Raw genomic sequence first — 17,043 nt, 5'->3', positions numbered from 1 at the left:
TGATTTGGCCACGGGACAAAACCACCCGAGGGCCCCCCTCACGATGATCTTATTGCAGATAACTCGCAGGGAGGGCAGACCAGGCCCCGGCGGCGGGGTGGGGGGTGGTTAGTGTGCAGTGACGGAGCATGAGGAGACAGGGGACCCCCTCGCCAGCCAGGTGCCTCATCACACCCCTCACCCTCTGGGCCTCAGGTTCTGCCCAGGAAACCCCGGGGAGTGTGGTGGGGAATAAATATGGAAATATGGTGACTGAGGTCGCTGGTGGAGGAGGAAACCTTAAACTATGCTGGAGAAGCCCCTCCAGGCCGGGACAGGGGGCCCTGGGTGGGGGAACATGGTGCAGGGGGTACAGTTCCCTCGCTGGGGGCTGGGGGCTGCTCCTCGGAGGTGCAGCGTCTAGAGGTTTGCAGACAAAAGCTAAGCACAGAGGGGCACCTGGGGGGCTCAGGGGTTGAGCGACTCCTTCAGCTCAGGTCGTGACCCCAGGGTCCTGGGTTTGAGTCCTGCATTGGGCTCCCCACAGGGAGCCTGCTTCTCCCTCTGCCTGTGTCTCTGCCTCTCTCTCTGGGTTTCTCATGAATAAATAAAATCTTTTAAAGAAGCATAGAGTAGTTGTTCCTTCAGTTGGTTCACTGAAGGACTGTTTATTCGGCTTTATTTATCCTGTCCTAGCAGGAACTATTAACAAATAAAGGTTCTAGTTTCTTATAAAGTGTCGACCCCCCCCTCCCAAAAAAAGATCTTGCTTCTCTAGAGGGTGGGGAAAGTACACAGCTGTGAACTTGGACTTCTAACACGCCCCCAGTGAGAGGAACTCACTGCCTGCAAACCTGTGCCTCCCTCTCCTGGAAGGAGCTTGAGGCCTGCTGGGTGACCAGAGCCCACAGACACATCAGAGCCTCCAGAGCAGACACAAGCTCCAGGTTGAGATGGAGGCTCCAGGTTCCTTCTTCTCCCCTGAGGAGCTGCCTTTTCCAGGACAGAAAGCGGGTCAGGCCTAGAGCCCAGGTGCTGGCTGTCTGCTCCCCAGATGAGGCTCCTTGGGCTGTCTGTCCAGCCAGAAGTGGCACCACACGCGCAGGAAGGAAGCCCAGTCTCCAGTGTTCTCATGGCCTGTGGAGGCCCCTCCCGGAGCCTGTGGCCCAGGCTGCTAGGGAGAAGGCCAACGTGCCCGTCAGAGGCCCAGGCTGAGGATGGGGGGCGGGGGGGGGGGGTAGGAGGTGCTGGCCAGGGGTGGGAGGTGGAGGGCAGGTGAGTGTGTGGCTTCCAAGGCCCCAGCACACTGAGGGCCACGTGGGCCTGTTGGGCACCATGGCCCAGAAGCCATCTGGTGAAGCCAGAATTTCCTCAGGACATCCAAGCCAACTTGTCTACTCCGGGGGGTTCAGCTCTCTGGTGGGGCGGCGGAAGGGCTCACCCACGCATTCTGAAAGCATTCAGACAACAAGGCCAAAGAGAGACAAGAACTTGAAGCACATAGGCTCCCGGTCCCCTGTCTAGGGCTGCCCACTTGAGCTAGGGCAAGCTACTTCTCTGTCCCGACTTCACATACCACTGCCCACGGCTCACCACGAGAGCCAGGGGTTAATCCCCTAGTCACAGCTACGACAGGGTTTCAGGGCAGAGGCCACACAGCTTCGCTGCAAATCTGCTTTGTCATGGCTCAGGCCTGTGTCTGGCATGAGATGGGAACAGAGCTGGGGGGTGCAGGGCGTGTCGGGGTTCCTGAGTCAGAGCTCCTAGGTCCTGACGTGTGTGGCTGTGGGGCCTTGGGAAAGTCACCTAGGCAGTCTGTGCCTCAGTTTCCCCCCATAGAAGTGGGCATGAGGTGTTACCTCATCGTGTTGCAGTGAAGAAGAAATGACATCAGTAATTAGCTCATGGGTCCCTGGCATATGTGTAGACACTTAGATGTCAGCACCTGTTCCTGCCCCGGCCAGATGCCTAGCCTGGGAGGCTACTACCCAGGATCGCTGATGGGGGGGGGGCGGCTGGAGGGAGTGAGGGGGGTTTACTCTCAACAGGGGTGGCTTTCCCACTAAATTAACATGGCCTTGGTCAGAGGGAAAAGCAGGGGAACACCGTGACTACCCTCCTGAGGTGTGACCCCCCCAGCACCAGCAAGCCTCCTGCCCTTCACAGCGATGACAGCACAGGGCTAACCCTGGGGGTGTGGCTTGGTCCAGGACCGGGTAATGGGGGGAAGGCACTGCCTGGGAGGGCAGTCGGGGCCCTGAGTCTGGGACGTGTGAGAGCCGGGAGCCGGGACCCTGAAGGAGACGAACCAGGGCACCCAGACACCTTCAGGGCAGGCCAGGCCCCACTCCCACGGCTCTAGAACACAAGCTTCTTGGGAATTTCCCATGGGAACTCGCTTCTTCCGAAATGGCCGTAGCACGCCGTCTTCTGATAGATGGGCTTCTTCAAATCCAAATCCCTGCACAGTCAGCACAGGAAAGGGTCATTTTAAAAGGAAAAGGGAAAAGGAATAGTTTTTCTGAATTTTGGGCACAGGAATAATTAACAGTGTGCGATGGTCTTCGTCCACATGGAGTGTCACTACTCTGAGCGATCTCCCATCAACTTGCTGTCTATGCCACACCACGTCTTCTGCGGGAACTACCACCGGCCCGAAGGAAACAGGCTCAGAGGCTCGGAGACAGTCTGATCAGACACACCCCCCCAGGCCCCAGACCTTGAGCCCTGGCCTCCCTGGGCCTCTCTCCTCTCCTTTCCTTCCACTCCACCGGCCTGGAGCCCACCAACCGCATAGCCAAGCTCCAGAAAGTGGGGATACGGCATCAGAAACAAGGGCAGCTGGGCGGGACCAGCCGGCTCAATTCTCAGCATTCGGCCCTCTGGTGACTTTCCTAAGATCCCCGACCTGCTCCAGGATGGCCTCACTGGCGTCGGGGTCTCTGGGCCAGTAGGAACCTTACACAGCCTCCTTCGGCCCGAAAAGCAGACATCCTGCATTTGGGGTGTGTGTCGTGCTGGGCCAGGGGCCGCAGGCCCTCTTGCTTCGGGGAGGCTCAAAGTCCTTCCCCCTGCTTCCCTTCCAGGGGAGCCGAGGCTCTGGGTGAGGGAGGAGCAAGGGCCGGCGGCAGTGACAGCGGTGGCACTCTTACCTGACAATGACCCCTGGCCGGAGGTCAAAGTTCTTATTGACCACATCTAGCAGCTCTCTCTCTGTCTTCTGAGAGGTTCCGTAGGTGAAGATGGAAATGGACAGTGGCTCAGCCACACCGATGGCGTAGGAAACCTTCCAGGAGAGACCAGGGTCAGGGGACAGAAGCCTGGGTGCAGACGTCCTCGGGAAGGGGCAGCTGGAGCCACCCACCACCCACCCGACCTGCTCGCCGACTCGTCTGCCTCCAACCCCCCACCACCTTCAGAGGGAGCGTTCTCTGCATGAGCCTGTCGCCTTGCAGACCTCCCCCCACCCACCAGGTTCTCAGGGTGCACACCCCGGGGCAGAAGTGGCCCACGCGCCCTTGCTGGGGCAGAGGTGGGGTGCTCAGCACGGGGCCCACCCACCTGCACGAGCACTCTCCGGCAGAGCCCTGCCTTCACCAGGGACTTGGCCACCCAGCGCGCAGCGTACGCCGCCGAGCGGTCCACCTTGGTGTAGTCCTTCCCGGAGAAGGCCCCACCGCCGTGCGCCCCCCAGCCGCCGTAGGTGTCCACGATGATCTTGCGGCCCGTGACGCCAGCATCGCCCTGCAGGGGGACACGAGGGAAGGGAGGGAGGGGATGAGAACCAGAGGGCGGGTGGGAGGCAGAGACCGTCCCCCCCAAAGCTGGGCGCCTTGGGCTCTAACCCCAGTGCAGTCTCTGACCAGTGACAGAAGCCAGGTGTGACCTGCCGGCGCCCCGTCAGAAAGTGCCAACGAAGGGCCGGAGGCTCTCTGGAATCACGGCCAGCTCCTCCTACCCCCGTCTTGTCTTGGGGAGTCCGTCAGGCTGGAGACATCCAGCTGCGGGAGGGAACTGCACGGGGACAGACACACCCTGCACTGCGGCCCCGGCTGGTGGCGCCCAACCGGCACCGCAGTGCCCATTTCCTCACACGTCTGCATCACGATGTTTAAAGGGCAGGGGCTCCAGGTTAAGTGCTTCAGGGAAAGACTACGTACCCTATCCCGCTGCTTAGAGATCCACGGTTCCCACTAGCAGCACATCTGGGCTTTGAGAAGCCCCACAAGGAACAGTGTTTTGTCCAGTGTTTCTGCCCTACGTTTGGTCACGGAACCCACTGCGGGGCCTCCCCAGCTGAGGCGCCCCAGGCAGAGGTCAGCACCTCTTGAGGGAGCTCAGTCAACCTCCATGTCCTCTCTCCTGAGGTACAGGGGACCGCGGGGGTCCCCATCCAAACACCTGCCCTCACATGGGTTGAAGGTAACCTGCGACCAGGGCCCCGTAGTGCCACCCGGGAAAGACCAGTTTCCGTAGCGGTGGGTTGGCATCTCAGCAGGGCAAGGCAGCAGCTTGGGCTACGACGACTGGGGGGAGGGCCAGGCTGCACAAGGTGGGAGAGTCCTTGGGGATGCGTCCCAAATTCCTCGTGCACTGACGCACACACAGCCGGCCCCACGGGGTGCCAGCTGACCTCATGCTGGGGCCAGGGCCACACACGGCTGGGCCACACCAAGCTACCTCGTCCTTCCTGCTCAGGGAGTAACAGAGACAAATCGGGACTCTGCTCAGAGGCAAGGGCGCACCTGGGGACCTCCGATGACAAACCGCCCGCTGGGCTGCAGGTGGTAAATGGTGTCTTCGTCCAGGTACTTGGCGGGCACCACGGCCTTGATCACCTGCTCCTTCAGGGCCCTGCGCATGTCCTCCAGGCTTATGTCCTCATTGTGCTGCACGGAGATGACGATGGTGTGGATGCGCACGGGGATGACTGCGCCATTGTCCTGTATGTACTGAACTGTCACCTGTTGGGTCACAGGGGCAGGAGGAGACGCTGTAAGGCCCTGCCCTGAGCTGAGGACACATCGCTGCTAGGCACAGACCCTTGGGAGGCAGGCAGGGCTCCCAAGAGCCAAATGAGGGCGGGGGGCCTCCTGTCCTCCAAAAGCCTCCAGGAAAGTTAATCTGACAGATTCTCATCTTGGAGCAACTGCCCCGTGCTATGGGATGACTGGGTATGAGGCGTAAGCTGTCCCCACCCATGACCACAATTAGTGCCACTTAGAGACTCAGGGTTAGAGTTTCCTCTCTATCTGTGACCCAACTAGATGCCTCCCCTTCTATCTCAGAGGGCTCTGAGTGCCAGCGAATGTCCCCTTAGCCAAAGCCCTCTCCTGACCCTCCACGGCCTGGGCACAGGTGTCCGTGGGCCAGGCTGCCTGCCCCAGCCCCTCGGTGGAGGGGCTCTGGAAGCGTATGGGGCCAGGGGACTTGCCTGCTGTAGGGACAGGGTGAGAGGGGCTCAGGTCAGGCTGGCTGAAACTGAAGGAGCCGCAAGCTCTGGATGGCCAGCCTCCGGGTGTCTGAGGTAAGGGAAGTTGAAAAGCGGAGGGCACGTGGAGGGAAGGAGCCCGCCTGCAGGACCCTTGCAGGTCCAGCCACAGGGGCAGTTCTCCTACTCACTTCTACCCAACGGGGTCAATTCTGTGCCCATCCTGTGCATTAGCAAGTCATAGTTAAGCCACCCCAGCGAGAGAGGCATTCTCATCTCCACTTTACAGAATGAGAACCAGGCTACGAGAAGCGGAGCAACATGTCTGAAGTCACACAGCAGTCAGTGAAAAGCCGGAGAGCCAATCCCCCGTGCTGCCCAATCCCAAATCGGGTGTCGTTCCCACAGCAGCACAGACCCTGTGCTACGCTGACACGTCAGTGAGCCCGAGAGCCCAACGTCGTCGTGGCCGGATCTGAGCGGTGACAAAGGACCACAGTCTGTGCTCGCTGGGCTGGCAGAGCGAGGGGGATGGGGGCGGTGAGGATGGCAGGTGAGGCTGGGAAAACAGAGTGCCGTGTGCTAGAAGCCATGCCCAAAGCCCCGAGAAGCTGTCCCCACCCTGTCTCAAAGGTAGGAGAGCTGAGGTTTCCGACCATAAGTACCTGGGTCAGGAGCACAATGTCGATGGAGTTGGGCTCTGCCCCGGAGCTACGTGTGGGAGCCACAGGCCCCGGTGCCACCGAGGCAGTGTGCACCCACCAGAGCAGTGTGGGAAGGGGCCTGGGGTGTGTGGGGCCTGTGGAGGTGCAGCTACGCCACGTGTCCCTGCTTGCAGTGCTGGCTGGCAGGCACAGCACTACTCCCGACCCCAGGGCCCTGAGAGGCACGGAGGCCAACCGGTGCCCCCTGGGGACTGTGCCCAAGGCCCCTCAGGTATCCACCAAACACTGGGCCTGTTTCAAACTCCTACTCCAGGTCCTGCCTGGTTCAAAGAACAAGAGGGTGGAGTCCAGGAGGAGGAGGAGAAAGAGCCCTGCCCAGGTGATGTCCGGTCCTGGTGTGAGGGGCAAGTGCCCACTGACATCTGTGTACCAAGAGCAACATTAAATGCTGGGCTATGTACACACAGGTGCGACCGGGTGGGAGGGTGGGGGCTCCCAGGAGGGCAGGCCCTGTGGGGGCTCTGGGGCCGGACCCGCTGTGTGAGCATCAGGCCTCAGGTGAAGGCTGGCGCCCCGAGGAGCTGCTGGGGCCGGGCTCCCCCACGCTGCCGCTCCCTGGACGTCCCCCTCGGCCGGGCATAGGCCCCGGGCAGCAGGCGCGTGGAAGCACACAACTGTGGCGGAGCAGAGAGTTCCAAGTATGCCTCTTATCTCATCGTGTCAGCAAGATGTGGGGAAAAATACACCGTGGAAAACACCACTCTGACCAGGTACAAAAATAGCAACCTGTATGCCACGCGATTCTCCGTATCAGCAGCAAGAATTTGTTCAGGTGGAAAGACTCATCCTGTTCACAGTCAACACTCTGGTTAGATGATGAAGGTCCCTCTCAAACAGGCTATGGGGCCGGCCTAGAGACTGGTCGTGGCACAGGGCCGCTCACCGTGAGGCAGCTGTGCAGGGGCGCTCACACGGCCCGGGTGGCCCAGTACCCAGGGCTCTGTGAGGCCAGGGGCTTGGCCCCCCGGCGGCAGGGGAGCCAGGCAGGCTTTGGTATCCAAGGTCACAGTAAGTGGCTTCCACGGAGCCCTGCACGAAGGGAACCCCTAGAAGAGCACATCCTCACCCCACAATCTCCGCTGTGGACTTGGAAGCCTTCAACAACCATGCGAGGTGATGCAGGCCTTTCCCCTTTTAGCTGGTCCCACGGGGGTGCCTCTGGGCCTCACAGTTGCAGGAGGAAAGGGAAAAGCCCTGTGGCTCCACCTTCTCCCACTCCTGTTCTAGGATTCTCTGTTCCTCGAATCTCTACCCCACTTCCCATCACAGCATGACTCTGGCACCAGACGGGGCTGGGCGTGCCAGCATCTGTGTGCTCCTTTCTTTTGCTGCCACCATGGTCTTTGTATGTTAGCTCCCCTGGCCCACACCCTCCAAGAACACCTGCGGAAGGCTGCCGATTCCACTCCCCACCTTGGGGGGAAGGTCCCGGGGGGAGCACCGGGAAGGGCTTGTTTTCTTTAGACCACAAAGGCACTTCCTTGCCCCATGTTCAGCTGGGCTTAGCCTCTGCCCTGTGCAGCCTCCTACCTGGGCTGAGGACCCATCTCTGTGCAGCTGGGGTAACGGGATGGGGGCCAGAGAGGCCCCATCAGGTGGTGGTCACTGGGGAAAACCACAGGAGGTGGGAGCGCCGCTGGCCACTGACTGGGGGAGGGAGGTGAGAACCCGAGAAGATTCCAGGTGAGGCAAAGGGTGGAAGCACAGGGGCTAAGCTCCAAGAAACAAGGGGAACCTGAGTGCAATAAGCCAGATTAAGCAACAACTAGGGGAGGGGAGGTAGAGGCAGGTAAAACCGGGACACCCTCAAAGGCTTTGAATGCCAGAATAATAAGCATTTGAAGGTGGGTTTTGTCCCCGACCCCACTCCCGCCTCCCCCTGTAGGGAGCAGAAAGGTGTAGAGGAGTCTGAGCAAGTATTAGGAAGTGAGAAGTCCAAAGGGAGTTAAGTGGAGCTTCCAGGCAGGGAGAGCCCTTGGGAGGCCACGGTGTGGATCCTGGTCCTGGCCTGGGAACTGGGCTGGGAACTGGGCTGGAGCAGAAGAGATGCTCTCTAGGGAACGCTCCGGAGCAAGACAAGGTGGAGACAGAGGGGGCACTGGTAGTGGTGGGGGGGTCTGTCGCACTCCCTTGAGCTGAGGAGGAGGTGACGGTGAGGCTGCACACGATGTGTTTGCAGGGCGGATGAGAAACACAGCTGCTGATTCAGACACCAGCAGGTGGAAGCTTTGGGTGTCGAGTGGGACAAGGTGGAAGTGGGGCGTGAGCACGGGTGGAGGGGGAGAGAGTGTGCAAGAAGAGCCAAGGACCTGTGGAGGTGGAAGAGGAACCGGTGGTGGTGGGGGGAGCCCCGGGAAAGGGGCCAGCAGGGGTCACCAGGGTCACCAGGGTCAAAGAGGGCAGCGAGGGGGCGAGGACAGGGTGCCTCCACGTGCGCTAGCACTTGCATCAGCATCGACCTTCAAATGTGGACTTGGGTGAGGATTTCCCCACTGCATGGAGCAGCGAGGTCAGGGCCCGTGGGGGACAGACAGTCCCAAACAGCAGAGGGAAAGCCTTTTTATGAGAAACCAGGGTAAAGGGCCCCAGCGAGGCGCAGACAGCACCGTGTTCAAGGTGTGGTGACCTGTGGAGGTGGAAGGGCAGTGGCCGAAAGCCTGAAACTGAGTAAGCGCTACGTGGCAGGAACCAGGGAATCACATGACCCGAGTGCACATACGCTAAGACGGCCAAAAAAAGAAAAAATAAAAATTTCTAGAACTCTTGATTCCAATCTTCTGTATATTACAAACTTCCCATAAATAAAAAAACTGGGGGAGCAAACATCGAGACCCCAAGAGTTTCCACAAATAGTTCCTTTCATGACCAGCAATTCTCTGAGTGCCCAGACCGAGCATTTGGATCTTAATAATGACAGGGATCAAGAGGACCTGGGGGCGGGTGGGTGCCGGACATGTGTGTCTGGGGCTCCACGGGAGGTGAGAGGAGGAGGCTCACCTGAGTTTTGGAGTCAGGCCGCAGCCACGGGAGGACCCCCGAGCGTCTGAGGTCTGCCATTCGGGCGTTGAGCTTGTGAGCCAGGATAATAGTGAGGGGCATGCACTCTTCCGTTTCATCGGTGGCATAGCCAAACATCAAACCCTGGACGGGGGAGAGGGCCGACTGAGCAAGGCCCGCTCTAGACGACGGGACAACATTCTTCAAATCTCAACCCCGGCTGGCGCTCCGGCACGGATCGGGTGCCTGGTGCACGCAGCATCCGCGTGGGCGTGAGCCCGATCCAGTGCTCCCCAGCTCCTCGGCTAGTTCCTCCCCAGGGCTTCCAGCCAGGGCGGAGACAGACAACACTACCTTGACCCCCCGACACCGTGCACCCCTGCTCCATGTTGCTCACCTGGTCTCCGGCCCCAACATCCTCCTCGTTTCTGTCCAGATGTACACACTGAGCAATATCCGGGGACTGCTGCTCCAAAGCCACCAGCACGTTGCAGGTCTTGAAGTCAAAGCCTAGGTGGGAGGGAATGTGCGCCTTACTGGGGACCTGTGTCGGACAGAGGGGTCTGCAAGCTTCCTGGTGGGCTGCTCAGCTGGGGGGGTGGTCTCTAACCAGCTACGGTCAGTCTGGGCTCAGAGCTGAGGCCCAGGGATGGGGAAGCCCATGTATCCTTCCCATAGGATCATCTGAAACTCTGGCCAAAGAAAATCCTCTATGGTGCATTTTACTATATTAAATTATGCCTAGATCAAAAATATATATCCTACACAGAACTGCAACACAAAAATCAGATAAAGAGGTACAGCTGCTCTGGCTGAAGAGCGGATGGATGACGCATGGTCTTGCCCCCTTAGGCACCTCCTAAGATCTGGGTTGAAAATCACCTTCCAGCCCTACAGATCAGAAGCTCAGGTGTATGCCTCACGTGGGTATGAATTAGACTAAACTAAGAGAGCACATGGCAACTGTCCAGAGGGGCTCCCAGACCCAGAGTCCTCTGATCCCAGGCTATGCACGAGGGCCTGGAGCAGAATGGAAAAGCTGTGCCTCCATCCCCCAGGTTCAGGCCTGGAGATGGAGGCTGCACCCCGCCCCCCAGGTGAGGTGCCACAGGCTGGGAACCCTCCATGGGGGTCTGGCTGGCGGCAGCCCCGCCCAAGGAGGCCCTGCAAGGGGCTCCGTGCCCATACTGCACACTCCTCTCCCGGGAGGTCCTCAGGCCCTGCTGGGCTCAGCCATGGGGGCTGCGTGAATGAGGGGCTGCAACCCAGAGTGGCCCCACCGCAAGGGCAAGTGTTAGTGACAAGCTGAGCAACCCGCACTCTCTCGCCAGGCTGCTCTCCCTACCGCAGGAGCTGACTAAAACCACCTGCCTACCCACCCAACCCGGATCCAGTCTACTGGTTCCCTACTTGCTGCTTGCAGGTTACTTCCTGCTGCCAAATGAAGCAGGACCAGGCCCCTCGGCTCCACGCAGCCCCTCCCAGCTGAACTGCTCCAGCCTCGGGGTACAGCCTTCAGGGCGGACCTGGACCTCCCAGTGGAATGCTCCTCCTCCAACTCCCCATCCCCACACACACCCAAATCCAACCGGCTCTCGGCTCTCGTTAAACATCGTTAAACATCCCCGGACCTTCCCTCCCTCCTCCCCTCACCGCACCTGGTGCCACCGACTCGCCGCTGGGCACCTCCTACTGCACCTCGTATAGTGATCAGGAGAGATGCAGAAGGCGTAATGCACAACTGGGGAGTCCTTGGCAGCCAGCAGCAGGGCTGGGCTCTCACTGCTCTCTCTCTAGGAGACGTGGCCTCCTGGGAAGGCTGCCTTCTGCCTCGTGCAGAACAAGACTTGCTTTTGAATGAGGTCCACCCGTAGGTAGGCAATGGGCTCCTCCTCGTGCGGCGGGGCGAAGGCCCTGCATGGTAGCACTTCAGGAGGCTGCCGCTCGGGGACAGCGTGTGGCCTCTAGGAACACCCTGCTGTGCCGCCTGGGAAGTCAGCCCGTGCTCGCTGGCTCTGCTCCCGCTGATTCCCGAGAGCCCCCCTAAACTTTCATGTGCTCAAGCGAGCACTCCGGGCAGCTCAGAAGCCAGGGGCACCGAGACTCTGTGTCTGAGCCTCAGGGGCGAGAGGCCATCACTCACATGTGCAGCGCGTCATTCCAGGGACCCCGACCCGCAAACGGCAGCACACGGCACCCCAGAGCCAGGAGGGCGTGCCAGCACACCCAGGCCCGTGGCATCTGGCTCCCGCAGGCTGTCCTCCGATGCTGCTCTGGGCTGGGCCTGGCTGTAGACGTCAGGCCGGCTTTGGGGCCCTCTGTTCCCTCCAGCTGTCACCTCCACCTAACAGCGGGGCTCCTCCCCAGTCCCGCCGGTGCCTGTGCCCCTTCCCTGGGCTGCGGGCTCCCGCACTGCCTGGCTTCTTCACCTGCCCGGAGTACCAGCTCTGGGCCGAGTCGCCTTTTTCTCTGTCTATAGCAAGAAGCCGCATAGAGCAGAAGGCACAGGGGTCCATACGGGCAGCCACTCGCGGGCTGTCACCTTACACAAATTAGTGACACTCCCGTGCTTGGATTTCCTCATCTGCGGGGGAAGCACAGCCGGAGGCCTCGAGAGACAAGCGACTGCAAAGCAACTGCAAAGCGCAGCAAGATCCCCCGGGCGAGAACACACCCTTCCCGGGTGTGTCTCTCCCCCCAAGCCTTTGCCTGCTCCAGGGTGACACGGATAGTTCAGCTGGGCGCTGTCACCTGCGCCACCACGCTGTCACTGGAGACTTCGCCCCCGAGCCAGCCAGGCGGGCCCAGCGATGCCCCCCCACCCCGGCGGTGTTCATACTTGCAAGGGGCTCTGGCCTGAGGCCCCGCCTCACCCTTGGCAGAGTCGTCGTAGCCAATGTGCCTGATGGCGCCTCTGACCACCCGCTGGTAGTCCACCGTGGCCGTGGACGTGATCTCGCCGCAGAGCAGCACCATGCCCGTCTTGCACACTGTCTCTGCGAGGGAGGGGGGATGTCAGCAGCTGTGAGCCTGCGAGGGGGAGCCCCACTCCCAGGCCTCCCACCCAGAGTCTTCCCAAGCCTGGGTTCCAGAAATAAAATAATAATGCTAACAAACAGACTAAAGCCCAGCAGTCGTGCCGAGCACGCGTGAATGCTGCCCGGGGAGCTACACTTCGGACAGGACGGGTCACACCTCCCTTTTGCAGTGAGGGCCCCTGCTTGTGTCTTCTTGAACCACCTATTTCAACTCTCAATCAGCTTCCCCAGCTGCTCCCTGGGGACAATAGTCCCACTGGACTGCCGCGTGGATCCGTGTGAGGCGTTGGGCTATCCTAAAGAGTACGGTTGACACGCACCTGCATCCAGGACGCCTCTCCTGCCCCTTAATGCTAAGGCTCCAGGCCAGGCTGAGATCCTGAGATGGAGGTGGGCCAACCTTCTCACTGGCTATCCACAAGGACACCAGGTGTGGTCCACCCTCAGAGGGCCCGGGTCCCCACAGTGCCCAAAGCAGGGGCTGGGGTGGCACTGGAGAAGGAGGGAACAGTCTATGTGGCACTGAATGAGGACGGGGGTGCTGGTCTCCACGTGGGGCACCCCTGCCCCATGACCTTGGCCAAGGCCCTGGTTGAGCGGCACGGATGGTACCTTCGGGGGCCCTCCAGGCACTGGGCCTCTGACTCTCTGCTATGCCAAGTGCCCTGGCACAGGCAAAGGCCTCAAGCTCAGCCCACTAAGGTCATAAGCAGGGACAGAGCAGGTGATTCTTACCACAGGCCACCTTGGCGTTGGGGTCCTGCTTCAGGTGGGCATCCAGCACCGCATCACTGATCTGGTCGCAGATCTTATCTGGACAAGAATGAATATGTGTATGAATCACAGAAGTACTAGGTATAGCCAGCTGAAATGGTAAAATAATCAGATATTTTGGTAGGTTTACATATCAAATATACTTTTCTAATATAAAAAATTAGGAGCTTTTTGAAAATTTTTTTATTTCTTCCCATCCCTGCCTAATTGTGGGTGATTTCTATTATATAAACTCATAGAGTTCCCTAAAAAAAGAAACACATTCCAAAATAAGTCCTAAGAGACTAAAGCAATTCATACACACACACACACACATCCTCCTATTAAAAAGTCTGTCATTCCTCAAGATATTCCCTTTAAGTCTAAAGTCTAGAAAACTCCTAGAAATAGAACCTAAATTGGCTAATAACATCGGTAAGATGAGGTGCCAACATGTGAAAATCAGATGGAGCAAACAGATGCGTTGCTGCGATGGACTGTGTATATGGCGCCAGGCCACCCCACCTGTAGGAATTCTAGAAGAAAGCTTCCACACACCACTGCTGTTCTATAGAATCCTTCCCTAAGCAGCTCTCAGGTCACCCCCATGGTCACACCGCCTCCCGCAGGCTAGATGTCCTAAGAGCTGGGTTAGACCTCTGTCAAGGTGGGACTTACAACAGCTCAACAGGAACTGGGCTTCGATCTTATTGTTCCACTACTCGTCTTAAGGTTGAGTTTGCAGACCCCGCCATGGCACTATGGAAAAATCCACTCTGGCCTTGGGGTTGTGCAAACTGTCAATGTTCCCAGACTCAGAAGTAAAAGCGACATCTATTTACATACATTGCATCTCATTTAATGTTCAAAATCCCCGTGGGGTTTGCTCTTAACAGGTTGTTTTTTTTTTTTTTTAAGATTTTATCTATTTATTCATGAGAGACACAGAGGCAGAGACACAAGTAGAGGGAGAAGCAGGTTCCCTGCAGGGAGCCCAATGTGGGATTCGATCCCAGGACCCCAGGATCACTCCCTGAGCCGAAAGCAGACGCTCAACCGCTGAGCCACCCAGGCACCCTGTTCTTAACAGATTAATACATTTTCCCCCCGGCTTTATTGAGGTATAATTGGTGTACAAAAAAAGTCTGCACAAAATTAAACAATTCGGGGGGTTTAAACACGTGAATACACTTTTGTTATGTTACAATAAACAAGGTAATAAACATATCCGTCACCTCCCAGAGTTTCCTCGTGTCCTTCTGTTTTTTGTTTTTCAGTTTTTAAATTAAGATTCCAGATCCAGAACCAAGTGGTTCTGCTCTCATAAGCGCATCACTTAAAATGCTAAACATCAATGTAACTTAAAATATTAATCTGCCATTCAAGGGGAATTCTCTAAACTCTCCTCCAGAAACTGCTACTAAACCTTGAGGCTTTCTATTCAACCCGTCACCAGTGGCAGATCCTGAGTGTAAAGCTAGGTTGTCTGAGGCCACTGCCTCTGCACTTCCTACCAAGGAAGGTCTGCTGCTAAAATATCCACTTTAGGCTTACCCATCAGGACTCCTAGGGCCGACCACGGATGAGTCTGCTTGTTTCAAGGACGCGGGTCACATGTCCCCAGTCCACATGGGAAGGTGGGATAAGGGGTATTAGGCATGAAGCTGGAGCCGAGCAAGAGTGCTAAGATAGCTCCACAGACTAAAGAAATGCCTAAAGAGGCCCTTTCTGAACTGTGTCTTTAGGCTTTCAGAATTTCTATCAATATCACTCAGTAGCTTTAAGATAGCCAACAGCTGGTTTTCTTAGAAGCCGAAAGAGCATCTATATAATTCTCCTGGTGGAGATGTAGTCAGCACTGGAATAGTAAGCAAGACAGCACCAAGCCTTAGGGGAAGCTGACTTACATGGACACTTAATCCACTGCGGCAAGTGAAAGGAGAGTCGGACAAATTGAAAGGCTATCATTTAGTAGACAAAACAGCCAACTGGTTGGCTAGAATTTATCTTCTCCGTCCATGGAGCACACTACTAGGGCCACTGGCCACTGTGCACCCAAGCAGCCACATCCTCCAGGTGGAGCAAATCTTTCTCCTAACCCACGTATGGTCTTCATGTGTGAGACATGGCAATGAGTCCAAAGTTACGAGAGTGGTAAACCTAGAGACCACATAAAGTTGTGCACAGTGAAAGAGGCTATTTGCTTTGAAATGAGCTAAGTCACACACAAAACTCAATTTAAGCCAAGGTTTCTCAACAGCGATACTATTGACATTTGGGGCTGGAAAATTCTTTGTTGTGGGGGGAGGGTCTTGTGCATTCAGGATGTTTAGAAGCACACCTGGCTGCTGTTCATTAAATGCTGCAGCACCCCAACTCCTCACGGCAGGCAGAGTTACTGTGACAACCAAAAATGTTTTCTGACAATACGGAATGCCTTTAGGGGAGCAAAACAGCCCCCTGTTGAGAACCACTGGTTAAAGCATATGGAAAGAGTGGTGTGAGATGTCGAAAGCTGAGTTACAAGGCAGGAAAGTACGTGGATGAAGAAGAGGAAGAAAAGGTAGCCTTGGTGGTAAGTTACCAAAACTTCAAATACTCAGATGAATTTTGAAGAAGTGCTTAAAGACATAAATCAGTGTGTCTAGCCCCCAGGATTCTTCTAGGACAGTGCTTCCCAGAGTGTGGTTCCCACAGCAGCAGCAGCATCTCCTGAAAGCCTATTAAAGATGCAAACCTTGGGGATCCCTGGGTGGCGCAGCGGTTTGGCGCCTGCCTTTGGCTCAGGGCGCGATCCTGGAGACCCGGGATCGAATCCCACATCGGGCTCCCGGTGCATGGAGCCTGCTTCTCCCTCCGCCTGTGTCTCTGCCTCTCTCTCTCTCTCTCTCTGTGACTATCATAAATAAATAAAAAAAAAATAAATAAAAAAAAATTAAAAAAAAAAATTAAAAAAAAAGATGCAAACCTTGAGCCTCACCCAGGACCTGCTAAATCAGAGACTCCAGGGGAGGCACAGCACTCTGCGTTAGCAAGCCCGCTGGGTGGTGCGGATGTTCCCCGAGGTCTGAGAACCACTGACCGGAGGCTCTGATCATGGTCCTCACTGGCACATGTGCGAGCCTCGCCCATGTCCCCACATCACCTAAACCTGCTCGGATGTTCTTCTTCTCCAGGAGGTCACTTGTACTTGTCTCGGGTAACATACCTGAGGTCCTCAGGATCTGGTGAGCTATCTCAGAGGCTACTGGAATGTGCTGTTCATGCCTAGACTACACACGCCTTACGTGCAAAACTTAGTGACTGGGACTTGTCCAAGGGAACATTCTCTGTTGACTTAAGTCACTCATTGATAATAAAGCTTTATCTCCCTCTCCAAAAAAAAAAAAAAAATATATATATATATACATCAAGTTGATTATCTGATGATACGTGTCCAACGTATAATACATTCAGTCAACCCACTGTGTGTTCTCTGCTGTAGCCTCATCGTGCTGAGATGCTGGAGGCAGGCAGCAGCACCAGCCCGCACGGCCTCCTTACCTGACAACTTCTCATTTCATACTCAGTGACTGTTCTACAAGACTACCAATTAATAGAATTAAAGAAGTGCCTCGTAGGGTACCCGTAGACATCCTGCATAGAAACCAACCCAGACTGTTTCCAAGGCCCCTCGTAAACCGACTCCCCTGGCACAGGCTGCCATCCATCCATGGTCACGGTCACCTACTTACCCGGGTGTCCCTCTCCAACGGACTCCGACGTGAACATGAATGCGCCTTCTTCGCTCAGAGAGTGGTCACACAAGCCATCCACTGGGCCATTCATCTTTGCACGCTTCTCAGTCTCTTCAAGGGAACAATTTCAATGCTGTGACTTTGCCTGAGGTTTGTTTTGTGGCTTTGTTGTTGCTGTTGTTTATTTCTAGAAATCCAACAGGCTTGTCTTTGGCAGAGCCACAGGGCTCCCTCCTGCCGAACGCCTGCGAGCACGTGAGAGGAAGGTGAGGATGGTGAGGAGGGAGGGCCTAAGTCCGGATGTGTCACTCCCTCCGACTGGTCACCGCTTGCTCCTGAGTGACTCCTATATATGGAAAAGTGAAAGTGCCTGAATAATCATG

The 17,043-nt window shown here is 56.9% G+C and overlaps 2 protein-coding genes across 2 annotated transcripts in view; both read right to left on the bottom strand.

Annotated features, from left to right (window-relative positions):
- Window positions 1-612: 612 nt before the first annotated feature.
- Window positions 613-16,795, bottom strand: MAT1A (methionine adenosyltransferase 1A). The gene is made up of 9 exons (XM_041749682.1): window positions 16,658-16,795; window positions 12,906-12,983; window positions 12,006-12,128; window positions 9,530-9,642; window positions 9,133-9,276; window positions 4,725-4,943; window positions 3,541-3,723; window positions 3,132-3,265; window positions 613-2,440 (listed from the first exon to the last, which is right to left on the bottom strand). The coding sequence occupies exons 1-9, from the start codon at window positions 16,749-16,751 to the stop codon at window positions 2,338-2,340; spliced, it is 1,191 nt and encodes a 396-aa protein (XP_041605616.1). The 5' UTR covers window positions 16,752-16,795; the 3' UTR covers window positions 613-2,337.
- Window positions 16,686-17,043, bottom strand: part of DYDC1 (DPY30 domain containing 1) — a 38,655-nt gene continuing 38,297 nt past the window's right edge. Inside the window, exon 7 of the mRNA XM_041749684.1 lies at window positions 16,686-17,006. Coding sequence (XP_041605618.1) covers window positions 16,983-17,006 — 24 coding nt within the window. The 3' untranslated portion in view covers window positions 16,686-16,982. The remainder of the gene's footprint in view (window positions 17,007-17,043) is intronic.

Source organism: Vulpes lagopus, chromosome 3, assembly GCF_018345385.1.
Source record: "Vulpes lagopus strain Blue_001 chromosome 3, ASM1834538v1, whole genome shotgun sequence".
Classification (NCBI taxonomy): Eukaryota; Metazoa; Chordata; class Mammalia; order Carnivora; family Canidae; genus Vulpes; species Vulpes lagopus.
Note: the sequence above shows the minus strand (reverse complement) of the source record. Positions and strands in the feature narration are given on the sequence as shown.